Source organism: Barbus barbus (genome assembly GCF_936440315.1).
Source record: "Barbus barbus genome assembly, chromosome: 2".
NCBI classification, from domain to species: domain Eukaryota; kingdom Metazoa; phylum Chordata; class Actinopteri; order Cypriniformes; family Cyprinidae; genus Barbus; species Barbus barbus.
In genome coordinates, this window is record NC_136730.1 from 5,022,214 (window position 1) to 5,048,001 (window position 25,788).

The window sequence follows — 25,788 nt, forward strand, 5'->3', positions numbered from 1 at the left end:
CCGGGGACTCGAACCCGCAACCTTTCGATTACGAGTCCGACTCTCTAACCATTAGGCCACGACTTCTGGCAATATGGCAATAATTTCACATTCAATCTTCAAATGTACAATGTACAAAGAACATAAAGACAGTATATTTTTTATATTTATTTAATGGCATCTTTTTTATGATTGAAGGCCAGCATCACTGATATCAATACTGATGTCCCCAGAATATTTAACCATTGACTGCAGCCATTCAGCATTACAGTATAATTGAGAGATATCAGTTTTAACATTTATTAGACTTAACTTCTAATTTAAGTGAACTTAAAACAACCTTCACATGAACCCATTATAACAAATTACATATTTAGCTACTTGTGCCGTTCAGCAGAAATATATAGAAAATGAATAGTTACCAAACTCTAAACTCTAAATCAAATATAGATGAACCCCTTAAAGATATAAAAGTTATTAATTTCCTCTTTTGTTCTTGGATTAAACGAACTGTGTGTAAAAATAACTGCATTCAGCTCTCTAAAACAACAAACACTGATCACTGCACAGCATCTGTCCTGTAAAGAAACATCTTATACAGTCCTGCATCTGAACACAATAATGACTTCAGTCCTCTTATAAGAACAGATGTGAATAAATGCTGCTATTCTCATCATCATCACTGCACTCACAGCTGATTGGTCCAATATCTGTTACAAACTATTAACTAGAACATAATCTGACTGTGAGCATGATAGGTCAAACTAAGATCAAATGTACCTGCTTATCTACTCAATCTGTTTGTTTTGAAATTATGTAAGGAAAAATGATCAGACTCACCTGATACTGTCAGTGTAACTCCGTCACTCATCTGTGAGTATGTTGGTGCTTTTGACTGAGTTCCTCTACAGCTGTACACACCACTATGAGACTGATCCACAGATGAGATTATATAGTTCTGGTCTCGTCCTGATCTGTAAACTTGTTTGTTGTCTTTATACCAGCTGTACTGCCAGTGTCCTGTCTGCTGTATGTCACATGTGAGAGTGACCGTCTCTCCTCTGAACACACGTCTATCAGGATGAACACGAGCTACAGGTTTGGGTCTCTCTGTGAAATGAGCAAACAACACACTTCATGTGTTTGAAAATATTTCAGATGATCTGTGCTGATTAAATTATATTTTTTTTTATTATTTGACATTTAGTTTAACTGACAACACTTTGTTATTGTATGACAGTAATGATCATGTTTATAACAAACACACAAAGTTGTCTTCCATTAAAAAATGTACAGAAAGTAAAACAGCTCTTACCTCTTACTGTTATCTTAACTTCATTACTGTACTTGCTGTAGTAGTTTCCTCGTTGTGCTCTGCACCAGTATATTCCTCCATCAGAGACTCTCACAGACTCGATTGTTTTAGTTGCATCACCCGTGGATTCAGTGTTTGAGTCTTTTCTCCAGTGAATTGTCCATCCAGTTAACTGTCCCACATCACAGCTCAGAGTAACTGTGTCTCCAGTGAACACTGAACTCTCAGGATCTACAGTCAGAGTCGGCTGAGGTTTATCTGGAAGTGAACAGTGATGCGGTGCTGAGGTCACTTAAAGCTGTTGTTGGTCATTCGGTCTTCATTTCTCATATGTAATTTTTTTTTATTTGTATTTATATATTTTGTTTTGCACAGAAAATTAGTGCTTATTGTTATTTCTAGAAGGAAATCCCATCTTACAAGGTTAAGTCAAAGACGGCTGAGGTTTATCTGGAAGAGAACAGTGATGCGGTGCTGAGGTCACTTATAGCTGTTATTGGTCACTCTTATTTATTTATTTATTTGTTTATCTCCATAAAAAACTCTAACACTGTGAATAGCTTTAAACCATTTAAGTTCCAAAACTAATATTTATTCCGTCAGCACATTATTACTGTGAACATATTTAATTTGATTTCACTAAACAAAGAATATTTCTTAATATAAAATTAAACTAAAACTAAACACTGCTCAAATACTTTGTGTATCTGGAACTGAATTAAGTGAAATAATCAGCTAGCAATAGAATCAGCAAATACACACTTACTGTTATAAATCATCATACTCTTAAAAGCTATAACCACAAATAAGCAAGTATTAAATGCATTAAAACCGTTTTTATGAATATTCATGAGATAATACAACATATTATAAAGTTATTTTAATGCATTGTAATGCCTTAAGAAAGACTGATATGTATACATGTTTGTTCGACAACGTTCAAATGTTTTCAAATTTCAATTTTCCAATTTTGCAGCATGTTACAATTGTTTTGAATTCATAACATAATTGTCCTTAAGTAATTATGCGAAAATTAGGCTTTATGAATCAAAACTGTGAACCAGCAAATCATATTTTGTGTGAAAAAAAAAAGGGGGGGGGGGGGGGGGGTGCGATTTGTGTGTATAGGTAATTTTTTTTTAGTTTAGCAGAAATGTAAGGAAGAGCATGTATTTCAGTGTCTCTGAAGCCCTCTGGTGGGGAAAAAAAATACTTAAAATTGCATTTTATTATTAGAGCCAGTAGAGGGGCCTATAGGATCCTATGGAGATTCCTAACTGAGCAAAACATGTTAAACATTTAAAATTACATGAACTTGAAGATTGAAAAAGCTTTTTTTATTCATTCAGAAATATATGTAAACATTAAAAACATCTATATTTTGTAAAAAAAAAAAAAAAAAAAATTAATTTTAGTCCATACATATATTTATCCATCCAATTTCATGAATATGTGATAGTAAATATAAAATATATATTTAAAAATATAAATGATATGAACTCATTGATCTGTTAAAGGGTTAGTTCACCAAAACATTAGCCTGTGTTTTACTCACCCTCGAGGCATCCTAGGTGTATATGACTTTCTTCTTTCAGACGAATCTAGTCAGAGTTATATTAAACATTGTCCTGGCTCTTCTAAGCTCTATCATTGCAGTGGGAGGGTATTATCACTGCTCAAATACAGGGCTCCCACACGTCCTTAAAAACTCTCAATTTACTTGTATAAAATTTAAGGTCATAAAAAGTATTAAATACGTTAAATTGTATAACAAAAGTCTTAACTGCAATTTCAAGAGGTCTTACAGTTGGGAACGGAAAGACCAGAACCGTGATACGGCTGGATTAAACATCAAAAGGCAAAGATGTCACTGAATAAATATTAGCGCTGCACATTTCAAAGTCAAAACACGGCACGGATGTCTTTATGTGAATGTGTCTCTGAAGGGAACTGACGGTCCTCAGAAATTTGTCGTTGGCAATTTTATTTGTCGTGGCAGAGAGTGAATTTGCATTTCCAGTGTGCCTATATTATGATCAGATCAATGCGAATATGGAGCCATGCTTTTATGCAGCAAACACAGAGTTGTAAATGTAAAAGAAGTCAACGTGCTTTCTAAAAATCTAAACAATTAAGAATTTATGTTTTAAATGTATATAATAATGTGTTTGACTTGTCCATTTTCATAAAAATGGTTTAAAAGCTGAAATGCCATTTTATAAGATTTTTGTTTGTGCGAAAACTTGCATCTAAACTGTAAACCATGTCATTTTATGGCTTAAAATGTCACAATAGGCATTGTCCAACCCCACTTATACAGTGTTCATTTTACTTGTACAGCTCTTAAAAAGGTTCATACTTTTTTTTTAATTCTGCAGATACGCTGTGAAATAAAATTTTCATTGATATTTGTTGATACGTGTATTGAAAATGTTTTTGATTGACATTTAGACTGACATCAGATCTGATTTTCTTAAAAAAATAAATAAATAATAAAATTGTAGTACTTTATTTAGGCTAGTTAAAGTGATTTTCGGGCTACCAAAATCTGAAGAGTACCTGCCCGATGTCACTGGACGTGGTTGTAGTAATAAACTCATGACAAAGAAGTAGACGAAAGGAATCTTTACTGAGCATCAACACACAAATTTCCTTTGGATAACATTAAACTGAGACAAAGAACATACAGAAACAGAAGGCTTATAAAGGAACAGAAACAAAGGAGCAAACGAGATGATTAATACCAAACAGGTGATCTAAATGAGCAAAGATTAACAAAACGAGAACAGGAAATACCAAATAAGATCAGGCAGGAACTAAACAGAAACCAATACGTAACACCCAAAGGGCTGCCAGGGATTTTGAAATGTTGCGATCCCTGTGTTGTAAAAGCCAGTTTCTTTCAACTGATACTGTTGGCTAAAGTCAAGCCCTACCTGCCATGTAAGGAGTTTGAAAGTGTACTTCATGCTTTTATAACATCTAGACTAGACTACTGTAACACTTTATATGTCGGTTTGGATCAGTCTTTTCTTCAGCGCTTACAGTTAGTCCAGAATGCAGCAGCTCTGCGTCTAACTGGGACTAAAAGTATGAGCACATTACCCCAGTCTTGGCTTCACTACACTGGCTTCCTGTCCGTTTCAGGATTGATTTCAAGATTTTATTGTTTGTTTTTAAGATTTTAAATGGGTTGGCACCTGCTTATTTATCAGAGCTTTTACATGTCCACACTCCTGTTAAAGCACTGAGGTCGTCCAGTCAGGTGCTCCTCGATGTTACAAGAGCCAGGTTAAAAAATGACGGTGACCACGCTTTTTCAGTGATGGCACATGTGACTGTTCTAGTGAGGTTCTAGTGACTGATCCAAACCGACATATAAAGTGTTACAGTAGTCTAGTCTAGACATCATAAAAGCATGAAGTACACTTTCAAACTCCTTACATGGCAGGTAGGGCTTGGCTATTTCTGAGTTGCTGGTGATTGGCTGAATGGACTGGTTGCACACCTGAATGTAATCCTTGCTCTCTATAAAAGATTGGGACGGAGATGGGAGCGAGAGGAAGGCCTGAGCTTGTGCGGGGTTTGGAACCTGTTTTTGGTTGTGCTGTATTTTGGGTCTCATGTCAAGAGGCTATCTAAGAACTGACGAGATGTGAGTGATACAGGAGATCACCGCTGCCTTTTGATCCATCTTCTTCGGGATGGTTGTTTTCGGAGTTTCCGTGGTCTGAATGGTTGGACTGTTGTTTTTTATATATATATATTACACATTTGAACGTACATGCTGTCACACTTATTATCATCTATACTTACATTCTATGCTGTTCTGTCTTACATGGAGTAATAAATATATTTAATAATTGGCTGTGGTGTGTGGTGACTTCCTTATTTTGTTGCAATTTAGAATAGAGATCGTAACAAATGGGGGCTTGTCCTAAAGCGAAAGTACATCATGACAAGATTAATTTGTTTGATTAGGATTTGGTATGATGTTGATTCGATTGAAATTAAATGTGTAAAATATTGAGCTTTTGGTATGCACGTTGTTTAAAGAGATACATGTAAATATTGTGTGTTTAAACCGTCTCGTGAGTTCGAAGGTAGTCTTTAAAGTTAAGTGCATTCTTTTTTTGTAGTTGACATTGTTCATTTTCTCCTGGGTAGGAATAAGCAATGCTTGGCGTTGATTTGTTATTTTGCCTTTTTTATTTTTGTGCAGGCTTTTGGGTGAAGTACACCGCCGTGGTTGCGAATTGAGCTGTTTGTTCAATTTCTAACCATCGGTATTTTGGTGTTTAATGTCGCTTTACTCTTGAAAGCTGCATGAAGACTAGGCATAGGTTAGTTTAGTGGGTTAGTAGGCAGTTTAGAAGGGGGGGAGTGAATAATTTTCACCTGTTTTGTTAATGCACTTGAAATCAATGCACTTAAAAGCGTAATATTTTATATAGAACAGAATGTCATCTATTGAAGAATTTATTAAGGATCCATCAGAGGAGATATTAAATTCTTTTGTAAAGCAACAATTATGGGAACTTGTAGATCATTTTAAAATCGGTGATGTAGACAAGAAAATACGGAAAAAGGAACTACATTCTGTTGTGAAAAATTGGTTATGTGAAAATAGCCTTATGGTGGCTTCTCCACAGAGAAAGCGTGATATTGATGTAAAAGGTTCTTTAGATATTTTTTAAAGAAAAGAGATTTTACAAATGCAGCAGCTTCACGATAAAGAGTTGATTAAAGAAACTAAACGTTATGAATTGGAGATTGAAAGAATAAGAAACGAGAATGTGTTCAGACAACGCGAGATTGAGCTTGAACAAAAAAAGTTAGAGGCTGAGAAGTCCACATGAGATCATGAGCTGCAGGTGGAGCGGTTGAGATTGATAAAGGAAGGGAGAATGGTGTCAGAACTTGGGGAGAGAGGTTTGAGTTTATCTGGAGGGTTTGACTTGGCCAGTAATTTTAGGCTGCTTCCCAAATTTAATTAACATGATCCTGATGTTTTTTTTTTCTTTATTTGAAACTATGTCTGAAGAACAAAATTGGCCGATGTCTGTCCGAATTGTCATGCTTCAAACGGTGATTACAGGCAAGGCACAGGAGGCATATGCAGCGCTCACGATGGAGGACAGAAAGGATTATGATAAGGTAAAAATAGCTATTTTGAAGGCCTACAAATTGGTTCCTGAAGCCTATCGCCAGCGATTTCGAAGCTGGAGAAAAGGTGATCGCTAAACACACTCTGAGGTGGTAAGGGATCTGGTTTCTTATTTTGATCATTGGTGTGTTGCGTGCGCTGTTGATGATTTTGAAAAGCTACGGGATTTGATAATTTTGGAACAATTTAAAAATATTGTGCCCGAATATATTGCTACATACGAAAAGAACGAAAAGAAGCCAAAAGAGATTTGAGCGGCAGTTTTGGCAGATGATTATGTATTAACGCATAAAAAGGTGTACGAAGACAGATCTGGTCAACAGAGTGGTAACTTTAATGAAAATAGAGTTGGAGTAAAGAAATTTGAACCAACTTATCATTAGAAATCCGAGAACAGTGGTCGGGTGAAGACTGACAGAGACCTAGTGTGCAATTACTGTTTTAATCTGGGACATTGGAAAAATAAGTGCCCAGTTTTAGCTGCAAAGTGGAAGTTGGGAAAAAAGAAATCACAAACCAATTATGTTAATCCTGTGTTAGTGACTGATGTTTTCAATGACACTGATCATGTTACTTTCATAGAGGTGGGAGATGAAGTATGTGAGTCTAAAGTAGTAGCCATGAAAAACTTTGTACCGTTCATTACCAAAGGTTGTGTGTCTTTCCAAACTCAGAGAAAAATACCAGTTAAAATCTTGAGAGAGACAGGCTCATCAGAATCTTTTATTCTTTAATCTGTTCTGCCCTTTTCTGAGGTATCAAGTGAAGGAAGGAGTGTTCTGGTTAGAGGAATTGGATTAAACACTCTTTCTGTTCCTCTGCATAGAGTACATCTGACTTCCGATCTGATCTGTGGAGAAGTATCCTTGGGAATTCGTCCGTCTTTGCCGGTGGATGGGGTTACTGTCATCTTGGGTAACAATTTGGCTGGAGGTAGAGTATGGCGAGAGGTGATTCCAACTCCATTTATTACTCTTCCGGCTTTGCTACTGTTCGGACGCTCTTGCTCTGCGCTTTGCTCCCTATTTTTGCACTTTTCTCAGATCTCTCTAAGATTTTAACTTCAGCAGATCAGCACAGTGCTCAGACAACACATTTTTTTGGGAAAATTAAGACTCTTTCCCAGCAGTTTACATTCCAGAGATGGAAAAACACAGCTGTCTACATTCAAACAGACGAGAGAAAATGCCTCTCGTGGAATCTACTTGCTGCAGAAACTGTCACAGACTTCTACAAAGGATTGTGGTTCTTGAAACAAAGTTACTTGCTGGACTTCCAAATCAGGTGGAACACACAGCAGATGGTCATCACAGACCCCCTCAGCATACAGCCGGTGAGTCCTGTGAATCTAGTGAATCTCAACAGTTTATACATGTAGAGGAAAAAGCCGAAACAGATCGACAGACAAACCGATGGCACAAACAGGGAGCGAGACCCAAAGGCAATCGAGACATCAGATTATCACGAGTATCTCGTATTGCTGCCGTAGCATCCTCTACCCCAGATACGGCTATGACAAGACTTGTAAACACTGGTATCCTACCACCCCCTATACATCTTGAGAACAGATTTGAAGCATTAATGAATGTGGGTGAGGAATCCGCAAATGTGACTAAACACGGATCGAATCAGCCAACATCGCTACTAACAGGCGCTCAAGGTCGAGCAGACAGCGGCTTTCAGCTCCGAGCGCAGCCGAGCCCAGGACTCTGATAGTGGGTGACGCTATTATCAGAAACATCAGTAGCAGGACTACAACTACATACTGCTTTCCTCAAGCAACCGTCTCTGATGTGAACAAAGAACTTCGGAACATTCTGATGAAGCACAAGACTGCAAATCGAGTCATAATCCATGTGGGGAAGAATGATATTCGGAAGGAGCAGTCAGAACTCCTTGAGAAGGATTTCAGTGAACTCTTTGAAACTCTTCAAAGTCTTGAAGTTCAGTCGTTCATCAGTGGACCACTCCCAGCAAGGGGAACTAACATGTTTTCACGGTTGCTTGGGCTAAATACATGGCTACAAAGAACCTGCAGTATAAAAGGAGTCAACTTCATCGACAACTTCAATCTTTTCTGGGGCCACAGACAACTGTTTAAACTGGATGGCCTCCACCTAAACAGACTCGGTGCAAGAGTGCTAAAAGACAATATCTATTTCTCCCTCCGTCATCCTTCAGCGGTGTGTGCCAATCTACTCGGCCTAAATGGCACACACACACCTGGACAGAATATGAGTGACCACAGGACTTCATGTCAGCTCTTGAGTCAACATGTGGTTGACACATCCCACAAGGATACTGATAACACCACACAGCCACAACAAGCACTGCTCATGGACATCCCAGCTGAGCCCTGCCCACAGAGCTCATCACATGCAGACTGTGACGTATTACAACAGCTCCAAGACTCAGCACCCAAGGATGACTTTCTGGAAAACAGCCAGGGAAGCCAGGAAACACCAGAGCCAGAGCCACCGGAAACACCAGAGCCAGAGCCCTGCTCACCAGATACACTATCCCTCTCCCCAGCATCTCCACTTCTAAGCTTCTCACAGAAAATGGAGGAACTGGTGTATGCTGGGACCAAACTCTCCCACTCTTTCGCTGCAAGCCCCCAGATATCAACCAAAAAACGGCAGGCCCCACAACCACCAAAGACTGCAGGCCCAGCTCACCCTCCTCCTCCTGCGAGAGCTCTCCGGCCGCTGCCACAACGCCAGGGCCCAAACCCCTCTCCATCTGGTGTAGGTGAGCCAAAAACAACTGATAACAGCTCTCAGTGATATGTGTCGGGTCCCCGCTATATTAGCCACAACATTCACAAATGTTTACAGAAAAAGAGGGAACCCAGTTGCCTCCTCTATTTCTGTCTTATCACGCGATTGTAACAGAACTGTTTGTTTAGTTTCCTTTTTGTCCTTATTTGGTTCTTCCTGTTTTAGTTTCTGACCTAGTTATGTTAATTAATTATCGTCTTCACCTGTGTTTGATTCAATTACCTTGTTTCCTCGTTTGTTCCAGCCCCTTTATAAGTCCTCAGTTTTGCCTTTGTGTTTGTCTGATCTTAAGTTAACTAAGTGTCCACGTGTGTTGAAGCTATTTCATTAAAGATTTATTTTTGTTTACTCTTTCGTCTTGCGCCTTCATCCACAACCACAGACGCGTTACAGAAGATCAGACCGCAACCGAAGATGGGCGAACCGGCGCGATTTTTTGATTTGGCTTACGCCAACCGGGACCCAGTGAGCTTTATGTTGGCGTTTGCGCCTCTCGCCCTCGCCAGCACTCTGGAAGACGGAACCCTCAAGATGCTGCTCCGGCTCGGGCTCACGCTCCACCAGCAGCGAGAGCTCCCAGACACCTCCGACCTCACTTGGAAAGAAGCCATCATCCGGTGTCTGGAGAGTCTCCGACCCCGAGCCGGAGCCTTATCCACGGCGAAGAATGTTCCGCCCGCGGCGATGTGGAAACCGCCGCAACAGGCGATGAACGTTGCGCCGTTTACGGCGATGATGGTCCCGTCCAGCCCACCTGATTTCCCGCTGGTCCCGTCCAGCCCACCTGATTTCCCGCTGGTCCCGTCCAGCCCCGCACCTCCCGTGCGCCCTCTAATGTCCGCGCTGCAAGAGCGCCCTCTAATGTCCGCGCGGCAAGCGCGCCCTCTAATGTCCGCGCGGCAAGCGCGCCCTCTAATATCCGCGCTGCAAGAGCGCCCCCAAGTGTCCGTGCTGCCAGAGCACCCTCCTGCGTCTCCGCTGGTCCCATCCAGCCCTCCTTCGTCTCCGCTGGTTCTATCCAGCTTCGCGCCTCCCGTGCGCCCTCAAGTGTCCGCGCTGCAAGAGCGCCCTCCTGCGTCTCCGCTGGTCCCGTCCAGCTCTCCTTCGTCTCCGCTGGTACTATCCAGCTTCGTGCCTCCCGTGCACCCTCAAGTGTCCGCGCTGCAAGAGCGCCCTCAAATGTCTGCGCTGCAAGAGCGCCCTCCTGTGTCTCCGCTGGTCCCATCCAGCCCTCCTTCGCCTCCGCTGGTTCTATCCAGCTTCGCGCCTCCCGTGCGCCCTCAAGTGTCCGCGCTGCAAGTGCGCCCTCAAGTGTCCGCGCTGCAAGAGCGCCCTCCTGCATCTACGCTGGTCCCGTCCAGCTCTCCTTCGTCTCCGCTGGTTCCGTCCAGCTCCGCGCCTCCAGAGCGCCCTCAAGTGCCCGCTCCTCCAGAGCGCCCTCAAGTGCCCGCTCCTCCAGAGCGCCCTCAAGTGCCCGCTCCTCCAGAGCGCCCCCAAGAGTCCGCTCCTCCAGAGCGCCCCCAAGAGTCCGCTCCTCCAGAGCGCCCCCAAGCGCCCGCTCCTCCAGAGCGCCCCCAAGCGCCCGCTCCTCCAGAGCGCCCTCAAGCGCCCGCTCCTCCAGAGCGCCCTCAAGCGCCCGCTCCTCCAGAGCGCCCCCAAGAGTCCGCTCCTCCAGAGCGCCCCCAAGTGCCCGCTCCTCCAGAGCGCCCCCAAGAGTCCGCTCCGCCAGAGCGCCCGCAAGAACCCTCTCCTCCAAGGTGGGCCCCAGTGGGGAACTTTCCCAAAGAAATTTTGGGGGGGGGCCATATAGCCGCAGTTTGTGTGGCCAGGCCAAAGGCCAAGGCCACAAAGGACCCAGATCCATCATAGCCTCCCGAGGACCCCGATCCACCATGGCCGTCCGAGGATCCCGATCCGCCAAGGCCGCCCGAGGACCCCGATCCGCCAAGGCCGCCCGAGGATCCAGATCCTCCATGGTCGCCCGAGGACCCTGATCCGCCATGGTCGTCCGAGGATCCCGATCCGCCAAGGCCGCCCGAGGACCCCGACCCGCCAAGGCCGCCCGAAGATCCAGATCCGCCATGGTCGCCCGAGGACCCTGATCCGCCATGGTCGTCCGAGGACCCAGATCCGCCATGGCCGCCCGAGGATCCAGATCCGCCATGGTCTCCCGAGGACCCAGACCCATCATGGCCTTCCAAGGCCCCAGATCCGCCATGGTCTCCCGAATCTCCAGTCCTGCCATGGCCTCCTAAGGCTCCGGATCCACCATGGATTCCCAAGTCTCCAGTTCCGCCATGGCCTCCCGAATTTCCAGTCCTCACATGGTCTCCAAAGGCTCCTGATCCGTCCTGGAGGCTTCACTATCCTAGCCTGGTTCTGCTCCAGCCTCCAGGACGCCCGCCCCCCCTCCCCGATGTTACTGTTACGGTGCGGGACGCACCTTCCGGGAGGGGGGCGATATCTGTAACAGAACTGTTTGTTTAGTTTCCTTTTTGTCCTTATTTGGTTCTTCCTGTTTTAGTTTCTGACCTAGTTATGTTAATTAATTATCGTCTTCACCTGTGTTTGATTCAATTACCTTGTTTCCTCGTTTGTTCCAGCCCCTTTATAAGTCCTCAGTTTTGCCTTTGTGTTTGTCTGATCTTAAGTTAACTAAGTGTCCACGTGTGTTGAAGCTATTTCATTAAAGATTTATTTTTGTTTACTCTTTCGTCTTGCGCCTTCATCCACAATCACAGACGCGTTACAGCGATAGAAAGTCTAAGGCCTTCTCAAGCCGTACAGCTGACCCATCTAACCTGCGGCCTATAATGCATCAATCTAAGATTGCTGTAGAGACAAAATGTAATTCCATCAAGTTAGCATTTTTAAACATTCGCTCACTTAAAAATAAATTGTTTCTGATCAACGATTTAATAACCACAAACAACCTGGATTTTATGTTTCTAAATGAAACATGGTTAGAAGACAGCTGCAGTGCAACAGTCCTTAATGAAACAGCCCCTACTAACTTTAATTTTAGTGTCTGCAGGACTGTTAGGAGAGGTGGAGGTGTAGATGCTCTGTTTAAAGATGTTTACCAGTGCAAGCAAATGTCATTTGGTCAGTATTTGTCTTTTGAACACCTAGGTATTGTGCTGAAAGGTGCTCCACGCACCCTATTTATCATTATTTACAGGCCTCCAAAATATTCTCCAGCCTTTGTTGATGAGTTCACTGAACTGTTATCAATGATTTCCTTAGAGTTTGACTGTTTTGCTATTGCAGGGGATTTTAATATTCACATTTTTAATATTCACACTACAAAAGAAATTATAACTATTTTAAACACTTTTGACCTGAGTCAGTATGTGCACGGACCCACACACAATCGTGGACACACTCTAGATTTACTCATCAGTAGAGGTCTAAACATCTCATCCATTGTAATTAAGGATGTAGCACTATCTGATCACTTCTGTATTTTCTTTGGTATATTGATCTCAGTCACCACTGAATCTAGATCTGTCTCTATCAGTAAGAGATGCATTAACGAGAACACTAGTGCGCTATTTATGAAGGCAATATCATTAACACCAAGCATTTCTGCAGACCCTGTTGATCTTCTCCTGGAGTCATTTAACTCAAAAGTTAAGAATGTTATTGATGATATTGCCCCGATAAAGATCAGCAAGAAGACGGGCAGACAAAAATCAATTTGGAGAAAATCAACAGCAGTTCAGAGCATGAAAAGACAATGCAGAAAAGCTGAGCGGATGTGGTGGAAGACGAAACTCGAAATTCACTATAGCATCTATAAAGACAGCCTTCATGCTTTCAATGTGGAACTAGCCACAGCTAGACAGACTTTCTTTTCAAACCTTATAAACAGTAACTTTAACAACACCCACACTCCTTTTGCGACTGTTGAGAGACTGACAAACCCCCCAAGTCAGATTCCCAGTGAAATGCTCTCCGACAGCAAATGCAATGAGTTTGCTTCCTTCTTTTCTGAGAAGATCGATAATATCAGAAAGGAGATTGGCACATCCTCAAGTTATGCAGAGGTCACACAGATTCGACCGCAATTTCAAAAAGAAGTGACTATGTGTCTTTTTAAAAAACATTATAACAAAATTTTGGAAGAAATAGTACAGCACATTAAATTTTCAACCTGCTATCTTGACACACTTCCCACATCCTTTTTCAAAAATGTGCTTAACTGTTTAGAAGCTGATCTCTTAGAAATGGTGAACGCCTCACTTCTTTCTGGGACTTTTCCAAACTCCCTTAAAACTGCAGTTGTTAAGCCCTTTCTGAAAAAGCGCAATCTTGATAACACCATGTTGAGCAACTATAGACCCATATCAAAACTTCCTTTTATAGGTAAGATTATTGAAAAGGTAGTTTTTAATCAGCTGAACAACTACTTAAACTCAAATGGATACCTGGACAATTTTCAATCTGGTTTCCGAGCACATCACAGCACAGAGACAGCACTCATTAAGATAATGAATGATATTCGCCTCAATTCTGATTCTGGCAAAATATCAGTGCTGGTACTACTAGATCTTAGTGCTGCGTTTGACACTGTCGATCATAACATACTTCTAGAGAGACTGGAAAACTGGGTCGGGCTTTCTGGGATGGCACTCAAATGGTTCAGATCATACTTAGAAGGGAGAGGTTATTATGTGAGTATAGGAGAGCATAAGTCTAAGTGGACGGCCATGACATGTGGAGTCCCACAAGGCTCAATTCTTGCACCGCTCTTGTTTAGCCTGTATATGCTCCCACTAAGTCAGATAATGAGGAAGAACTAAATTGCCTATCACAGCTCTGCTGATGACACCCAGATTTACCTAGCCTTATCTCCAAATGACTACAGCCCCATTGACTCCCGCTGCCAATGCATTGGTGAAATTAACAGTTGGATGTGCCAGAACTTCCTTCAGTTAAACAAAGTCATTGCATTTGGAAACAAAGATGAAGTTCTCAAGGTGAATGCATACCTTGACTCTAGGGGTCAAACAACTAAAAATCAAGTCAGAAATCTTGGGGTGATTCTGGAGACAGACCTTAGTTTTAGTAGTCATGTCAAAGCAGTAACTAAATCAGCATACTATCATCTCAAAAACATTGCAAGAATTAGATGTTTTGTTTCCAGTCAAGAATTGGAGAAACTTGTTCATGCCTTTATCACCAGCAGGGTGGATTACTGTAATGGTCTCCTCACCGGCCTTCCCAAGAAGACCAATAGACAGCTGCAGCTCATCCAGAACGCTGCTGCCAGGATTCTGACTAGAACCAGAAAATCTGAGCACATTACACCAGTCCTCAGGTCCTTACACTGGCTTCCACTTACATTTAGGATTGATTTTAAAGTACTTTTACTTGTTTATAAGTCACTCAATGGCCCAGGACCTAAATATATTGCTGATATGCTCACTGAATATAAACCGAACAGACCACTCAGATCATTAGGATCGAGTCAGTTAGAAATACCAAGGGTTCACACAAAACAAGGGGAGTCTGCTTTTAGCTATTATGCGGCCCGCAGTTGGAACCAGCTTCCAGAAGAGATCAGATGTGCTAAAACATTAGCCATATTTAAATCAAGACTCAAAACTCATCTGTTTAACTGTGCATTTGTTGAATGAGCACTGTGCTATATGTCCAAACTGACTGCAATGAATTTTATGTATAATCATTTTCTTTAAATTTATTTTAAATCAATTTCTAGATCATTTTAAAATTATCATTTTAAAATTCCTTGTTTTTATTATTTTTATTTCCATGTTTTTATTGATTTTTAATGTCTATTTCACTTTCTTTTATGTAAAGCACTTTGAATTACCACTGTGTATGAAATGTGCTATATAAATAAACTTGCCTTGCCTTGCCTCCAGAAGTAGTGCCTATTCCAGTCACAGAGAACTCCGACATTCTGCATCAAAGTTTTCCTGAAGTATTTACAGCCTGTGTTGTGACTCGTGCAAGGAGCTGTGCGATGTCATTTGAGAAACAAGACGTGTCAAAATATGTTGTGCTGTTATGTTGTATCAGTCGATTGTATATCATCCTCAAAGTCAGGGTGCGATTGAACGGTTTCACCAGACTTTGAAGTCACTTTTGCGTGCTTACTGTGTCGAGTTAAACCATGACTAGGAGGAAGGTTTACCCTGGCTATTACTTGCTGCTAGGGAAGTACAGCAAGAGAGTTTGGGATTTAGCCCAAATAATTTAGTTTTCTGTCATCGCATACGTGGACCTCTTTCTGTTTTGCGTGATGGACTAGGTGAGGAGGATCCTCCGCAAAATTTGGTACAGTATGTGAATGGTTTTTGTAGACGTTTGTTTTTGGCTGGATTGAGTGCTCAGAAAAATCTTGCTGTTGTGCAAGAGAAGATGAAGAAGCACTTTGATAAGCATGCTGAGAGTCGTGTCTTTATACCAGGTGATCAGGTGTTAATTTTGTTACCGTCTCCTGGGTCTCCTTTTAGTGCAAAGTTTACTGGGCCATTTACTGTTCTTCGGAAACTGTCTGATGAAAATGATGAAGTTACAACCCCAGATAGGCGAAAATCTAAGCAGTGTTTCCATGTGAATTTGCTTAAAGCTTATCGTTCTCGAAATTCTGAAGTTCAACTGGCGAAATCAGTTGCTCCTGTTGTCACTGCTTCTTTTGAGTCTTATCAACTTTTTGAGGGAGGAAAAGATACGGTTTTTAATGAGGACATAGTTGTTCCTGAGGTTTGTATTTTGCTTCCTCGATAAAAGAATTCAGAGACTCTTCAGAATTTGGATGCTCTGTTTTCACATTTGACAGAGGTTAAAAGCAAAGACCTAACCCAGTTGTTATGGGAGTTTATTGGCTTGTTCTCAGATATACCCACTCGTACTCATCTGATACAGCATGATGTTGATGTGGGAGATGCACAACCTATACGTCAACGTTTTTATAGAGCTCCAGTCAGTAAGAAGAAAGCATTGGAATCTGAAATTCAATATATGCTTGAAAACGGAATAGCTGTTCCGTCGTGCTCAAGTTGGGCGTCACCTTGCTTGTTGGTGAGGAAAGCAGATTCAATTATAGATTTTGCACTGACTATCGCAAGCTAAATGCCATCACTAAGCCCAATGCTGTTCCACTTCCTCGAATGGAGGATTGTGTAGATCAGGTGGGAACAGCTAATTTCGTGAGCAATCTAGATCTTCTTAAGGGATATTGGCAAGTGCCGTTAACTCCTAGAGCTAGAGAAGTAACCTCATTTATCACAACGTCTGGATTATACTCTTACTCTGTTATGAGTTTTGGTTTATGAAATGCACCTGCCACCTTCCAGAGATTGATGAACCGAGTGGTAATTGGGCTGGAGGGGGTGTGCAGTGTATTTGGATTATATTATTGTTTTTAGTGAAACCTGGGAACAACATTTAGTTAATCTGCGAGCTCTTTTAACTCAGTTGGCTGAGGCATGTCTCACAGTTAACTTGGCCAAGTGTGAGTTTGTCAAGGGTACTGTAAGGTATTTGGGGAAAGAGGTTGGCCAAGGTAGAGTGCGTCCAGTTCAGGCCAAAGTTCTTGCTATTCAGCAGTTTCCTTCTCTGCCTACCAAGAAAGAACTCATGCGCTTTCTGGGGATGATTGGTTATTACCGGGGTTTCTGTTCAAACTTTTCAACCATGGTTTCTCCGCTGACTGACTTACTTAAGAACTCAGTGAAATTTGAATGGAGCGAAAATTGTCAGAGAGCTTTTGAAAATGTAAAATTATTGTTGACCACTGCACCTGTTCTAGCTGCCCCTAGGCTGGATATGCCATTTAAACCGCAGGTGGATGCCAGCCAGGTTGGTGCTGGAGCTGTTCTATTAGACAGGGGAGAATGGTTTGGACTATCCAGTAAGTTTCTTTTCTCGTAAGTGTAACACTTATCAGAAAAAATATTTGGTGATCGAGAAAGAGGCTTTATCTTTAATTTGGCCACTTCAATTCTTTGATGTGTATGTGGGGGGAGGAATGCCCGTAGAGGTGTTTTCTGATCACAATCCTCTAACATTTTTGCATTCGTTGCAGTCAGAGAGTCAGCACTTAATGCGTTGGATTCTCTTTTTACAGCCCTACAATTTAATCGTTAAACATATTAAAGGATCGGATAACGTAGTGGCAGATGCGTTGTCCCGTGTTCCTGATCTGACCAATTAAGTACAGTGGTTGTGCAGTTTTTTCTGTTTTTCTTTGCTCTTTTGTCGCCTTAATTTGCTTTCAGAAGGAAACACGATGCATTAAGAGCCGGGGGTGAAAATGTCTTTTGAACAGGGTGAAGATGTTTTTCTTATTTTGTAGAAATATAATTTTTTTCCCATTTAGTACTGCCCTTCGTAAGCAACAGAAGCTACTTGCATGTTTCCTGGAAGACAAATTAAGTACAATTTACCTTGATCTTCAAATTCAAAAAGTTTTCACCCCAGGCTCTTAATGCATCGTGTTTCCTTCTGAAGCATCAGTGAATGTTTTAACCTTTTTTAATTGTTGTGTTTGAGTCCCTCAATCATCCTCAGTGTGAAAAGGTGGATCTCAAAATCATACAGTCACTGCTGGAAAGGGTTCAAATATGCAAAAGATGCTGGAAAATGGAGGATTTTTCTGAAGAACAGTGCTCAGTGTAACTGTTCAGAACAAACAAGGGACTTATGAACAACCATCACAAAACAAAAAAACAGTCGTAGATCATCCAGGTAACCACACACAGTATTAAGAACCAAGGGTTCCCAAACTTTTGAAGGGGGTTATTTTAATAATTTCAGCTGCTTGTTTATCTTGTGGACTATATGTAAACATATTTTATGTAAAATATCTTACTCAGGACAGTACTAAATAAAAAATAACAAACATTTTGTATGATCTCTCTTATTTTGGTAAAATTATCCACATTTTCACAGATTCTGCAAGGGGTTCCCAAACTTTCGCATGCAACTGTATATTACACATTTGCACGTACCTGCTGTCACACTTATTATCATCTATACTTACATTCTATGTTGTTCTGTCTTACACGGAGTAATAAATATATTTAATAATTGGCTGTGGTGTGTGGTGATTCCCTTATTTTGTTGCGATTTAGAAGAGAGATCGTAACACACATAATTTGTGGAATAGTTGAGCTGTACACATAAGAACTGCTCAGACTTTTGCAATTTTCAAGTCGTTGTTTAAGACACACCTATTTGTATTATTCTAAGTGCAAGTTAATGTGAGATTTTGAGACTTGAACTTTATATTTATTCTTATAATACTTATAAAAATATATTGCACACAGAAGACTGAAATGATCAGAGTAAACGACTGCTGGAGCTTCAATGTGCACATTAATGCAGGCAAAACATATGTTCTATGTAATGTGTCTCATTTATGAATTAATATAAAATCTAGGTCACTGTTTTTCCGTCTCTAAACAGAAACATCATTGTAACTGAAGCTAAATGCTGCAGACAAAACCACTGTTAAGAAAAAAGCATGAGCTCTCACCTGATACTGTCAGTGTAACTCCAGCCCTGTACTGTGAGTAACCTGGAGCTTCTGACTGAGATCCCATACATCTGTACACACCACTATGAGACGGATCCACAGATGGGATTATATAGCTCTGATTGTGTCCTGTGCTGTAATATTGTTTGTTGTCTTTATTCCAGCTGTACCACCAGTCTCCTGTCTGCTGTATGTGACATGTGAGAGTGACCGTCTCTCCTCTGAACACATGACTATCAGGATCAACAGCAACTACAGGTTTGAGACTCTCTGTGAAATGAACAAATAACACACTTATAATTCAAAATGAGCTTTTCACTTTCAGTCAGCAGTATAGTATCTGTTGGAACTATTTTCAGTCGGCAGGTTTCAAAAAACTATTTTTTATTTAAATAGTTTATGAGGCAATAATGGGCTACAACAAAATAACATTGAGAACGTATGTCTGTGTCTGTTCTCAGTCTCTCATCTCTTACTAATTTCATTAAAACCATATTGAAAGAATAACACTAAGAATAATAGATTCACAAGATCTTACAGGCACACAGTCATCAATTACAGTGGAAATTGTTGCATTATCTTGCTTTTCATAACATTCGTTATAAAATATAATAAAATAAAATACAATAAATATTAGTGCTGGTCAATGATTAATCGTGACGATAAATTGTTGCCCAGCACTAAAAAAGTAGTAAAACTCTATTTTAATATATGTATTTAATAAAATAACTTTTGATGTAAATTCTTAATTTCATTCATGGAGATAACATGGACAATGTGCCATGGTTTATTAGTAGATTGCTGCCATAAAATAAAATAAAATAACATGTAATGTCGACTACAGCCACTAGATGACTGCAATGATCACTCAATGGCTCATTTAGATTTGTGTTGAGACATTAAAACACCATTATTATAACAATAATAAAAAAAAGAATCTTTGTCAGTTAATTATTATTATTATTTTTTTTTAATTGTACTAAAGTACTATTTTGTTATTACAGTAAAACTTGAGCTTGATGTTGGTCATGTGTGTTGTGTGTGTGTGTGTGTGTGTGTGTGTGTGTATGTGTTTGTGTGTGTGTGTGTGTGTGTGTTTATGTGGTTTATGAGGACACAAATTTGTATAATGACATGGGTATGACAGAGGTATTACAATATGAAGGTTGTTTATGAGGACACTGCCTATGTCCCCGTAATTCAAAAGGCTTAAAAAACATACTAAATGGTGTTTTTTTTTTGAAAATCTTGGTGTAGGGCAATAGCAGACACAGTTTGTTCAGTATAAAAACCATTACGCCTATGGAGAGTCCCCATAAACCACAAAAACCAACGTGTGTGTGTGTGTGTGTTTGTATTTGTTCTCTATTATGGATGTGTTATGATGTCACTCCTAAATGTCTGTGTTCTCCATTGAAGCTGTCCCTCATATCACCAGTGTTTGTGGGTGTTTTATAGTAATTCCCTCTTAATTTCTCTGTATGCATTTTCTGCTTTGTGGTGAATTTGTGACTTTATTTGACACATTTTGACAAATTGAACAGAGGGGAAAAAGCAATGATCAATGGTCATTAATTACAGTGTCAATTTTTGCAACAAACTACCATTTTAACCTACTTTTTTATGTATAAATGTATCAGTATTTTAGCAGCATGAGGAACTACACAGACAAATGATTCTGGGTGAAGGTGAATGACAGAAAAATATAGACAAAAATCATCAGCAAAGAGACAAATGTGGGATCCTCATATTCATGTAGACAAATAAACTACAACACAATTCATATTTGTTAAATAAATCAAATATACTGCAGTACAGCACAGTACCTTGAGTGAGTCCAGCGTGGATGAAGGACATCAGCACTAAAAGCAGAAGAAACACAGATATGAAACATTTCCATTCATTCAACACAATACAGATCACTGAAACATGTCTAGAGTTTGAACTGAAAGAGTTTTTCTGTGTTTCCATGAGAAGCGATGCTGGAGATTCTCCATCATTTATCATCAACACACACACTGACGTCACAGGACTCATGAACCGATACGAGAGTCGATTCTCTGATGGATTCACTGCTGCCCAGAGAAGATTCACAACATACAACACATGACCATACTCTCATCAACCAATGTGACGCCAGACAGTGAACTTCTGTCTCTTTAAGTGCTTTTGCTTGTTTTGAGTTTTGAGTATTCTTTATAAATGACACCTGAGCAATTTTCAGTCTGGTTTCTGACCGCATCACCATATAAATTAAACAAAATAATCATAAAGTTATGAACAATATTAAGTGAAGAGCAGTGATTAATTCTCTCCTTTTCTTTTGTGATTTGATGAACAGATGATGACAGACAGCGTCAGGTTTATACTGTTTATACCGATTACTTTTCAAAATGTTTATGTTTATTAAAGACATAACTGACTGTGTTTAGTGAAAACTCTCCAAGACAGACATTTTGACATACATAGTGCAAAGTAGCCTATATTTGTCCATGTTTCACTCCGTCTCGAATCACACTCACGGAAAGCACTCGAGAAACCGCATCTCAGTGCTTTGAACTCATTCTTTAGTATCGAGCGAGAACGGTAGGAGACTGTATATGATAATCACATGACATGATTTGACTGGTTTGGATGTCACATAGAAAGGGCGACAGTGCACCACATTAATGTAACATTCATGTTTTCATAACCACTGACCAAAATCAGAAACAAAACTGAAATTAAATCATCTTTGAGAGGAAGGGGGGCCTGCTGGTGTTTCAGGGGCCCTATGCAACATGAGTACTTTGTGTATAGGATCGGCTCTGTGCGTCTGACACTGTCGATCATAATATACTTCTAGAGAGACTGGAAAACTGGGTAGGGTTTTCTTGGATGGCACTCAAATGGTCAGAAGTCAGAAGAGAGAGGTTATGATGTGACTACATGAGAGCATAAGTCTAAGCATCAATGCATTGATGAAATTAACAGTTGGATGAGCCAATACTTTCTTTAGTTAAACAAAGAGAAACCTGAAGTCACTACATTTGGAAACAAAGATGAAGTTCTCAAGGTGAATGCAAACCTTAACTCAAGCCGTCAAACAACAAGAAATCAAGTCAAGAATCTTGATGTGCTTCTGGACACAGACCTTAGTTTCAGTCGTCATGTAAAAGCAAAAACTAAACCAGCATACTATTATCACAAAACCTTTGCAAGAAATGTTTTGTTTCTAGTCAAGACTTAGAGAAACTCGTTCATGGCTTTATCAGCAGCAGGGTGGACTATTGTAATTAACTCCTGACCGGCCTTCCCAAGAAGAAGAAGACAGCTGCAGCTCATCCAGAACATCAGAAAATCTGAACATATCACACCAGTCCTCAGGTCATTATGCTTTAAGTTACATTTAGGATTGATTTTAAAGTATTATTACTTGTTTATAAATCACTCAATGGCCAACAACATTAATATATTGTAGATATGATCACTGAATATAAGCCTAACTGACCACTCAGATCATTAGAATGGAGTCAGTAGAAATAGCAAGGGTTCACTTCAAACAAGGGGCATCTGCTTTTATACAGCCCTCAGCTGGAACCAGCTTCCAGAAGAGATCAGATGTGCTAAAACAGTAGCTGCATTTACATCCAGACTCAAAACTCATCTGTTCAGCTGTGCATTTACTGAATGAGCTCTGTGCTGCGTCCCAATGATTGCACTGTATTATATGCATCCTTTTTTTATTCTTAACTTTTAATATTTTAATTCATTTTAAATATTTTTTTAATAATTCCAAAATGTATATTCTTTGCTTTTATTGTTGTGATTATTTATATATATATATATATATATATATATATATATATATATATATATATATATATACACTCACCTAAAGGATTATTAGGAACACCTGTTCAATTTCTCATTAATGCAATTATCTAATCAACCAATCACATGGCAGTTGCTTCAATGCATTTAGGGGTGTGGTCCTGGTCAAGAGAATCTCCTGAACTCCAAACTGAATGTCAGAATGGGAAAGAAAGGTGATTTAAGCAATTTTGAGCGTGGCATGGTTGTTAGTGCCAGACGGGCCGGTCTGAGTATTTGTCCGAGTAGTCTGTCTGTTTGTAAACATGTCAAAGAGAAGTGGGAGTGAGGCGCAATACGGGCTGTGTGTTCCTCCGTGCAAACGCTATTTGTGTGCATACGCTTGCGAGCTATCTGTCCCCTGACGCTGCGTCATGCGGAGCACATCCGAAAAAAAGAGCAGCCCCTGCCGCGTGCTGGCTCCTCGTATAGGCAAGCGTGCCCCCACGGGAGCGGGTTGGGGCGGTAAGAAGGGTGTGCGGTCAAAGACTTCCCAGCCAAGCAGGCGAAGATGTCTTCCGTCAAGAAGCCCTGATGTGAGTGGGATCAGGGCTTATGAGGGTAGCCCCCGCTGGGGTAGAGCGACGATCGCACAGCGCCCCCCCCAGCGCCCTCAGGAGATCGTTCTGGAGGTTTGCGTCCCTTTTTTAGATCTGCATCAATTGAACCGCTCAGTCTGCAAGACTGAAGTTCAAGATGCTCTGGTAAGTACTCAGATCAAGTCCGAGGACTGGTCTGATAGCAGGTAAGTATCTCAGATCAAGTCCGAGGACTGGTTTGACACGTAGATCTAAAAGACGCATACTTCCATGTCTCCGTCCTTCCCACTCACAGGAAGTTCCTGAGGTTTGCTTTTGGGGGCAAAAACTTACCAATATCGGGTACTTCCCTTCGGCCTAGCGCTCTCACCCCACACTTTTACAAGTGTGTGGGCGCCGCGTTAGCTACGGGGCGCCCGCATACTCAATTACATCGACCTTTGGTTGATTCTCGCTCTATCAGAGCGGAGGGCGGCTCAACATTGAGGTGTTGTTCTCGCTCACTTAAAAGTGTTGGGGTTAAGACTGAACCCCAAGGAAAGTGTGCTTTCTCCATTACAGAGAACCACTTATCTGGGGGTGGTGGGGATTTGACCACGGTGCAGGCACGGTGTCTCCTGCTCGAATCGAGTCAATCCTCACGAAAGTCAGGAGGGTGAAAGAAGGCTAGTCACTCACAGTTTCAGATACTGCTGGGTCTGGTGGCAGCTGCGCCCAACGGGATACCTTTTGGCTTGCTGTACATGAGACCCCTGCAGTGGTGGCTCAAGACCAAGGGGTTCTCCCCGAGGGGAAACCCGCTTCGCATGATAAAGGTCATGCGGCGGTGCCTACGTGCCTTGGGCATGTGGAGACAACCTTGGTTCTTGTCCCAGGGCCTGGTGTTGGAAGCTCCTTGTCGCCGCGTACGCTAGCAACGGTCGCATCCCTCACCGGTTGGGAAGCAGTCATGAGTGGCCACCCTGCCCACGGTCGGTGGAGGGGTCATCATCTCGCCTGGCACATCAACAGGCTCGAGATGCTGGCCGTGTTTCAGGCTCTGAAATACTTCTCCTAGACCTAAGAGGTTGCCATGTGTTAGTTCGCACCGACAACACATTGGTGGTCTCTTACACCAAGGAGGTCTGCGGTTCGCGCCCCCTGTACAGGCTGGCACACCAGATCCTTGTGTGTGGGCTATGAGGCCGAGCTCTCCTGGTTGGTTGAGCTGGCATTGCTCCCCTCAACTTTGAGGCTCACCTTTGAGCATGCCGCTCCCTTCTGAGTGTCTGAGTTCCCTCTCATGCAGAGAGTTAAGTGCTCCGCTCTCCAGAGCTCTGCCTTGGTAGAGCTAGCATTGCTCCCCTCACTATGAGGCACCTACGAGCATGCTGCTCCCTCCCGGCTCTCCTGCTGGTCGAGCTGGCACTGTTCCCCTCAACTTAGAGGGTCACCTTGAGCATGCCGCTCCCTTCTGAGCATCTGAGTTAGTATCTCAATGGGGAGCAGACACCCTGTCGAGGCAGGGGCTGTTATCCGGGGAATGAATGCTTCACACCGAGGTGGTGAAGCAGATCTAGAGAGTGTTTGGCCAGGCTCAGGTGGACCTCTTCGCTACTCAGGCAGCGCAATGTCCCCTCTGGTACTCTCTACGTCATCCCCCAGGTTGGGAACCACTGCACTAGAACAACACTCAGCGATCTGAAAGAGGAAGTCCAAGGCTTATAAAGCCTGTCTGAATGGATTCAGCTGTGTATGTGTAATCAGTGCCTTCAGCTGTGTGTGTGCAATCAGTGCAGTGGATCATGGGAACTGTAGTCCGGAGTGACGTAAAAGTCTGTGTGGTGTGAGAGTCAATGTAAAGAGAAGACCACATCTGGTGGTGAGCAGACGGAAGGCTACGGACTGGATTCGTCACACTAGCACAGTACACGTAGAACATTATTATTTTTATTTACGAATAGATAGAATATAGAATTTTTTTTTTTTAAGAAACAAGTAAATAGGTATAGAAAAGCTAGCAGAGAATAAATATGCAAATGATAGAGGGTCAAGTGTGTGTGTGTGTGTGTTTTTTTTTAAATAAAATAGATCAAATAGAATTAGAACTGAGAGTGTTAAGAGTTAGAGGGTCAAATAAAGATAGAAGAGATGTGTTTTAGCTGATTTTTGAAGATGGGTAAGGATTCAGCTCGGATTGAGTTGGGCAGGTCGTTCCAGCAGGAGGGAACAGTTCATGAAAAAGTCTGTGAAAGTGATTTTGTGCCTCTTTGGGATGAACAATAATGCATTGTTCACTTGCAGAACGCAAGCTTCAAGAAGCACATAGGTCTGAAGTACTGAATTTAGGTAAAGGGGTGCAGAGCCAGTGGTGGTTCTGTAGACAAACATTAAGGTGTGACTTGAGTTCTTTTCGGCTCATTAAAGATGAATCTTTCTGCGGCATTTTGGACTAATTGTAGAGTTATTAAATATTACAATATAATAGCACAACAACAGTGATCAGCGATAATGATAAGCCTAATACTCACAATAAAAATATCAAGGTCATATAGATCATAACAGTCTCGGAGGTAAGAAGTGGATTATTCTTCACCTGAAATGTTAGTCTTTTCATCCTGAAATGTGAGGCAAATGTTGATCACAATAATTAGGAACCACAGTTT

At 41.5% G+C, this 25,788-nt stretch overlaps 1 protein-coding gene across 2 annotated transcripts in view; it reads right to left on the bottom strand.

Moving 5' to 3' along the window:
* The window catches only part of LOC306888641 (Fc receptor-like protein 5), a 510,322-nt gene that overhangs the window by 271,906 nt on the left and 212,628 nt on the right, over window positions 1-25,788 (bottom strand). For both annotated transcript variants that reach the window (XM_079447081.1, XM_079447080.1), the window contains 2 exons: window positions 1,295-1,552; window positions 820-1,089 (listed from right to left, as the gene is read on the bottom strand). In XM_079447081.1, coding sequence (XP_079303207.1) covers window positions 820-1,089; window positions 1,295-1,552 — 528 coding nt within the window. The remainder of the gene's footprint in view (window positions 1-819; window positions 1,090-1,294; window positions 1,553-25,788) is intronic.